This window comes from Lathyrus oleraceus, chromosome 7 (genome assembly GCF_024323335.1).
Source record: "Lathyrus oleraceus cultivar Zhongwan6 chromosome 7, CAAS_Psat_ZW6_1.0, whole genome shotgun sequence".
Classification (NCBI taxonomy): domain Eukaryota; kingdom Viridiplantae; phylum Streptophyta; class Magnoliopsida; order Fabales; family Fabaceae; genus Lathyrus; species Lathyrus oleraceus.
In genome coordinates, this window is record NC_066585.1 from 216,123,192 (window position 1) to 216,130,708 (window position 7,517).

The 7,517-nt window shown below is 33.7% G+C and overlaps 1 protein-coding gene across 4 annotated transcripts; it reads right to left on the bottom strand.

Annotated features, from left to right (window-relative positions):
• Window positions 1-1,348: 1,348 nt before the first annotated feature.
• On the bottom strand, window positions 1,349-6,940 carry LOC127101200 (probable receptor-like protein kinase At1g49730). 4 transcript variants are annotated; one of them, XM_051038546.1, is made up of 9 exons: window positions 6,576-6,939; window positions 4,724-5,272; window positions 3,425-3,565; window positions 3,015-3,276; window positions 2,877-2,929; window positions 2,591-2,658; window positions 2,399-2,488; window positions 2,133-2,217; window positions 1,349-2,020 (listed from the first exon to the last, which is right to left on the bottom strand). In XM_051038546.1, the coding sequence occupies exons 1-9, from the start codon at window positions 6,649-6,651 to the stop codon at window positions 1,476-1,478; spliced, it is 1,869 nt and encodes a 622-aa protein (XP_050894503.1). In that variant the 5' UTR covers window positions 6,652-6,939; the 3' UTR covers window positions 1,349-1,475. The 4 variants fall into 4 exon arrangements, 3 of the variants coding, with proteins under 3 accessions (XP_050894503.1, XP_050894502.1, XP_050894504.1); XM_051038545.1 differs by having other exon boundaries at window positions 3,425-3,712; window positions 6,576-6,938; XM_051038547.1 differs by lacking the exon at window positions 6,576-6,939 and adding an exon at window positions 6,263-6,504 and having other exon boundaries at window positions 3,425-3,712.
• Between the last annotated feature and the right edge of the window lie 577 nt (window positions 6,941-7,517).

Sequence of the window (7,517 nt, forward strand, 5' to 3'; positions counted from 1 at the left end):
CTCACAATTAACGCATTCACTCTGTTAACATATAACACCCACAATCCATCAGCAAATTTCTATGAAACCATAAAAGACAGAATATATTAATAAACGTACTACAAAGTATCTGCAGCCCCAAAAGAACTTTCCAAAATTCTGTCCTTTCTTCTTAACTTATCACTGATTTACCTCCACAAGGACATCTTGGTGCGATTTCACCATGTGTTGCTCTTGAAATGAAGGATTGAGAGTTATGACTTCATGGATTTGATCCACTGATACCGTAAGAAATCATTGGAGAATAATGATTAGATGGGAGAAAAAGAATTCAATTTTAGGATTTTCATATTCAATTTCTAAAACTTGTTTAAACTAAGAAGAAATAATTTTTTGAGTAATTATTTAAACATATAAAAATCCATGTCAACATTATTAATGACACCTCACTCAAGTTAATGCCACATATTCATTTTGAAACAATTTTTAAAAAAGAACACCGGTGCACACATTTGATAATTTATGACCAAGTTATTACAAATAAAAAAAACTTTTAAAAAAGAATAGTTGTGCACACATTTGATAATTTATTAATTCATTACCAAGTTATTAAAATAAAATAAAAAACTTTTAAAAAAGAACAACTAACCAAGTAATTACAAAAAATAAAAAACTTAAAGATTTTGTTAAAAAAATAACTTAAAAGACCTCCGATATAATTTTGCCTTAATGATATACTCCTCCGTACCTTTTTAAGGATCATTTTTTTATATTTTACGCATACCAAGAAAGTTAATCATTATTGTTATTTTTCAAACAATAATTATTCTTTTACCTAAAATGTCCTTAATTATTTATTATATTCAATTTACTTTTTTTTCTCTGTGTAATAATTACATAAGGATAATTTTGACAAAAATGCAATTAATACTATCTTAAACTTTGCAAGTGACAATTAAAAAGAAACAAAGTTCCCTCAAAAAAAAATGACATTTATAAAGAAACGGATGGAGTAATAGTATTCTAGGCGGGGGCGAAATTTCTGCAGCGCAGACATATGTTCACCGCCCCCAAATTGCCTTTGGAGGGACTTTGTTCCTCATACTCATGGGATTAAATTCCCTATCTTTGAGACTCCAAACGGGAAATTGCCTTTGGAGGGACTTTGTTCAACTGACTGGTCCAAACAACAAGTTTTAAAACATTGCTCGGAAGTCTCCAGGACCATTTGCTTTGGTAAATACTGTAGAAGCTATAGGACCACCACAACATTTTAGTGGTTGGTTTAAAAAGTAATCTTGAACAACTTAAGTGGTGCAACAAGAAACAAAGAACATTTATATGCAACTGCAAAGCCAACGCGACGATAGAAGCAAAGGAAGTTATATATTTCTCATCTCTCCCAATCCAATATTCATATATGGACGCATTTCCTACATCTAACAAATCAAAAATTTGAACACAGTTAGTAAATAAGAAATTCAGTCATACTTGTTTCAGACTGAATTTATATTTGGTGACGACAGCTGAGACCCAGATTCTAGTAAGAAACTTCTACTACAATATGACCGAGATGTACTCGAAGACGAAGCTAGATATCTTCCATCTCCGCTGTTAAAGTTTCCTTCATTTCTGAGCATTTTCCCTTTGCTTCTTCTTCCTCTCTGCTCATTTCCCTGATTCCCTTCATCTTCAACAGCTTGTAGAAACTCACTGTGCATTGGTTCTGATGTTTCATACAGAAGCCTGAGGACTTGTTTTATTGAAGGCCTTGCCCTTCCTTCTCTCTGTGTGCACCATCCTACTATAGATATTACTGTTTGAAGCTGATCCAAGTCAAAAGATTCCCTCACATTAGGATCTACTAGCTCTAATAATCTAGTTTCAAATTCCATGTATGGTTTGGCCCATTCTACCAAATTCTTGTTATCTTGTATAGCTCTTCTTCCTGTCACAATTTCCAGTAGTAACACCCCAAAACTGTATATATCGCTTTTCTCGGTGAGCTCTTGAGTAACAACATATTCCGGATCCATATAACCTGGAATGCGTTTAACATGCAGAAATCAATATTGTCAATGATGATGTTTTGAAGCATATACAGAACCAGAATACCTATAACTGAAACATGCTGAAGAAAGAAAGATTTATACCTGGAGTTCCCCAGATTTCGGTGTTCACAGGTTCAAAGCATACCGAACCATCTTTAGAAGCTTGTGCAAGGCCAAAATCAGCTATCTGTGAAATGGTGCAACATAGGGAAAAAGGAATTAGTTAAACTTTACTAGCATCTAGTGGAACAGTGTAGGTTTGCATTATTCATACATAACATCATATCAATCTTGTGGTGTTTTGAACTCTTTCATTGCAAAATGAATGCTAAAAGAAGTGGCAGCATGCAACCGGGGAATCATCCAACCTTAGCAACAAAGTTCTGGTTCAGTAAAGTGTTGCTAGATTTGATATCTCCGTGACACAGAGGAGGATCACAATAGAAATGAAGGTACTCCTGCACATGAGAGAAAAGGAGATAGAAAAATAAAATGATGGATCAAAAGCAGTAAACTATTTGATTATAATAAAAAAAATCAATTATAGTCGGAGAAATTACCAATGCATTAGCTACATCAATGGCAATTTGGATTCTAGTTCGCCAACTTAATGGTGATTTACCAGGGGCTGTACAAATCAACAAACTATATCACTTGACATTAAGGGATTAATTCGGTGTTCAGTATGATCGAAGGTGATGCTAATTAGAAGTTGTTGCACAAAAGCACAGAAGATCCTCTAGAACAGGAATTCATGCACATGAGAGAGGAAGATAAAGGTCTGAAATCCGGTAAAATAATATATTAAACATGGTAGTGAAAACAACGTATAAATGAGAAGCATACAATGAAGATGATCTTTTAAGCTTCCATTTCCCATGTACTCATATAACAGAAACCTGTCATTACACACGCATAACGGTTGGGTTTATCAAATCAATATATGTTGTCAAAGAACATATATAAACATGTAGAAACGGATACCTCTCTTGTTTATTTATGCAAAAGCCTCGTAACGCAACAAGATGCCGATGGTGCAGCCGAGCAAGAAGCTCAATTTCTCTGCAGAAGTCTTCCTCTCCCTGTTCCGAGACTCTGTTCATCTGCTTTACTGCTACAACTTGACCATCAGTAAAATGAGCTTTATATACTGTTCCGAATCCCCCTTGGCCAATGACGGTGCTAAACCCCTCTGTTGCTTTCTTTATCTCTTTGAAATTGAACTTTCGAAACATAGATGAAGAGCCTGCACCACCCTCCCAGAATAAAATAAAATAAAACCGACCGACCCCAAACAGGAAACAAATGATCCCATGGAAAATAGATTAAGCACTGATTTTGATGTTACTTTTAAGAAAGTAAATACAAAAAAATGCAATAAATCAGAACCTTACCTTCCTGGAATTTCCATGTTGGCATAGAAGGTAAGGTTTTTGAATGGGGTTTACCAACGTTATCAGGCTCATCTAGCTCTCTGCTCTTTTGGCGAATTAGAACTATCAAGACTATTAGCATCACAAAAGCAATAGCGGTAACTGCAATAGCAATACATGGAACTAATGTCAAGTGATATGAATGGTGTTTTCCCTTAGAAGGTAGACTTAATAGTTGACTTGGGCTATCAGCAGCAACCAGTGGACTTGGAGAAACCTCAGGAGCAGGTAATGGGGATGATTCTGAAACTAGCATCACAGTTGCAAAAATATGATCAGGTAAGTTTTACTCAATCGGTTACAATTTACAGGCTTTCATTTATATGTTAAATGTATATTTTAGTCTTTGACAAAGAATCTCCACGAAAATGGCTGTGGGATTAACATTTTATAGGGAAAATAAATAAGAGTTGCAATTTATCCCGTTCTTCTATGCTTAAATCAGCTTTAGAATTAATTTTGAGTACTCTTTCTAGTAATGCCTTGACATACCAATTGAAAGGAATTAACTTTGAGTACTGTTTCTAGTCATGCCTTGACTTTGTAAGAAGCTATTATAATGAGCATCTGTAATGTTCTAAAGTAGAGATCTCATGCAATTCTATTGCTTCATATGATAATGAGTCTCATGCATATAACTATGTAGAAGGATTAACAAATGAAATACAACCCATGTGCATAGAGACAACTTAAGACAATGTATCACAACAAATTTTAATGGGTTTTTATATTGGACTTCACCCATTCTTACAAGACAGGTTTTATCATGTGAAAGGTGTCTATCACGCCTCCTATCTTTTCTATATGGGACTTGGATTTTTTTTCTAATATACCCCTCACGCCCAACATTATTGATCCTAGTGCATAGATATAAATGGTGAATAGCCCGATTAATAGGCTCTGATATCATATTAGCTTTATATATTGGGCTTAATTCATCCTTACAAAATTGACTTGCAAGGTGAGGGGTGTCACTGATCTATGTGTGTTCATAACCCACAAGTCCCTGGTTCGTAATCAAACTCTGACATCATATTTGAGGGGTGTCACTGATCTATGTGTGTTCATAACCCACGTAATCAAACTCTGACATCATATTATATTTTTATATTGGACCTGATTGATCCTTACAAAATCACATTATAAGATGAAGGATGTCTCTCTTTATAAACTTTTACTAGGCCTTCTATCTATTCTATGTGGGATTTCAGTTTTTCCCAAAAATTGTAGTTAAAACTTGGAATTTAAAAATGTTATTACCAGGAGGCCCGAGAAGTCCTTGAACGCCAAAGAAACAACTTGCAATATCAGTAGTATGCTTCTCATCAACTTGGCTTGCTAGTGCAGTAAAAGAGGCATCACGACATGTACTCAATGTAATATTATCTTCAATTCCCAAATGATGCAGATAACCAATGCTGGCGTTTAAGCACTTCTTACAATTACTTTCCTTTCCAAGTGGCACTTTGCAATGCTTTGTGACGTCTACATATCTGGGAGATTGCAGCATCTGCATGACACTAGTTCGACCCTTGCATTCATAATTAACACGAATTTTTGTCCCAAATCCACAGAAAACTGTTGCAAGTTGTGGAACCCCGTAACGTTGCAGGGTATGAGATATGGTTTGGAGGCAGATATCAGAGGTATTTAGAGGAACCCCTAGGTTGCTTGTTGCATTAGCAAAACGAGCAACAGAAATCGCAATATTAGCATTAATGTAGCGGCAACATTTCCCTCGCTCACCTGGGTCAGAGCATAGAGAGGATGCCAACGTAAAGTTTGAAGCAGTAAAATCCAAAGGGCAATCTGCAAAAGGAGTGGCAATATCAGATCACTAAAACTAAATCACATTTATAATCCGTTACCTGTGAAGTCAACATTTTACTACCAGTACTTTTTGACATTATCTCACACAGTAGAAAATGAACTCAAAATTAATAAGTACTAATATTTGAAGAAACATGGACTAGATATGATTTCATAGATCATGTTTTACTTCAGATCATTGTTATAATTAGAGGAACAAAATAAGGTAGTAGATTACATTTCTCAAGGACACCAATGACTTTGTGTCTCCAATTATATGCCTTAAATTTCATAACAAGTCTAAGCCTATGTTTGGTTTCGCAGTGGTGAAAATTGATTTTGAGTGAATTGAAGGAAAAGTTATTTACGTTTGGTTACAATTATGCAAAAATGAGTTGAATATTAAATTCCAGTGTAAAAATAATGTTTAGACTTAAAAGTTACAAATTCTAATTTCAATTAGAATAAACTCTGAAGACAAAATCAATTCTACTGTAGAGGAACCAAACATGTCAAAATCAATTATCCATCTCTAAAATCACTTTTTCCTCTTCCAAAATTGAAACCAAACATAGCCTAAGTCTAAGTGTTTTTGGTTTTGCGGTGACAAAAATTGGTTTTGAATTAATTAATTTTTAAAAATTGGTTTTAGTAAAAACTGAGTCAAATATGAAGTCACTTATGTTTGAAAAGATTCACATAAAACTGAGTTGAACAATAAATTTAAATATGAAAATAATGTTTAGAGTCAAAAGTTGCAAAATAGACATCCAAACCTATCAAAATCAATTCTACTTTGAGACATCCAAACATATCAAAATTAATTCTACACCTCTAGAATCGATTTTGCTTCATCCAAAATTGAAACCAGACCTACACTAGAAACATCAATTTCATACAGTTCATACCAGTAAAAGGTACAACAGAAAATTCAAGCTATGCAGGCATAGACTTATCCAATAACTCCTATTAAATGCAGGCAAAAATTACCATTTTGAGCAAGGCTATATAAATCCAGGGTATGACAAAAAAGAAGGGAAAGAAAGTGAGAGAAATTCTAGTAATGTACCAAACAAAAGCTAAGAATGAGTTTGATTAGGTCATGAATAGAAGCAAAAGGGGTAACCTAATCATAATCATAACAAATATGTAAATGCAGCCGAAAGAATAGCAATTCAACAAGTGCAGTTGTTTTGTTTCTGATAATAAAAAAGGGGGAAAAGGGGTAAAAGATAATGAAGCAAAAGATAAGAAAAGAAAGAACTTTTGAGTTTTGAATGAAAGAATGAATGAATGAACTAACCAGCCATTAGGAGAGGGAGGTGCATTCCAAGAAAATGCAACAATCCCAAGAAAGAGGGAAATTTGTAGAGAAACATTGTTGAGTTGAGAAAAAGGAGAAAGAAAGATGAAAGTAGAGTAAAGAATTTAAGAGTGTTTAGAAGAAGAAGGTACTTGAAATTGACCCATTTGGGGAAATACTGTTCAATAGGGTGTTGCAACAAGCAATAGGTTTTTGAGACTTTTCAGAATGAGTGTATGGGAGAGAGAGAAGAAAGAAGAAGAAGAAATTTTGTTGAAGTTTTTGTGGGGTATAGCTTTATTTAATTCAGAGTCCAGGGGTCATAGGGTACCCCTCATTTTTTGTTGTTATGGTAGTGTTATGTCACAACCTCTCAACTATTCATGTCATAGTTGTTTCCAAGTTATATATATACACAAAAAGAAATCCAAACATAGTGTATTTAGTGGGTGCTAATTTTTTTAAGTGATTAATGCAATTTAAAGGCATGATTCATTAATCTATGTTCAATAAATACTTAAGTATGTTGTACTATCTTTTCTTCGGTCATATATAATCATAAAAAATTTCAAAATTATACAAATAAAATTCAATTACCAAAACCATATGATTAATGTGGTTATTCCAAATTTACTATTGAATTAAATTCTAATTTATTTGTCTAACTTTTGATGTAGTTAGAAAATTGGTGGTGAAATTTTCGGTTCTTCCGGTTTTATGGTGGGTTGACTAGTTCAATTAATGTTTAAGAACTTGATTATATAATTCACAAACTCAATATAAAAATGCAAAATAAATAAATATAAAAATTATTTAAGAAAATTAAAAAATATAAAGATAATGCAATAACCTTTAAATAGCAAAGAAATTTTTGCAATAGAGTCTGCTTTCACATCGTCGGCAGTCAAGTCATCGGATGAAGGTGCATCTAAGCCTCTTAAA

What these genes read in the sequence shown, in the direction of transcription:
- LOC127101200 (XM_051038545.1), bottom strand. Translation starts at nt 6,651, where the DNA reads ATGTTTCTCTACAAATTTCCCTCTTTCTTGGGATTGTTGCATTTTCTT. An exon ending in AGGACTTCTCGGGCCTCCTG is followed by an intron (nt 3,713 to 4,723) that starts GTAATAACATTT and finishes CTGTGATGCTAG; the next exon opens with TTTCAGAATCATCCCCATTA. An exon ending in TTGATGTAGCTAATGCATTG is followed by an intron (nt 2,489 to 2,590) that starts GTAATTTCTCCG and finishes TCTCATGTGCAG; the next exon opens with GAGTACCTTCATTTCTATTG.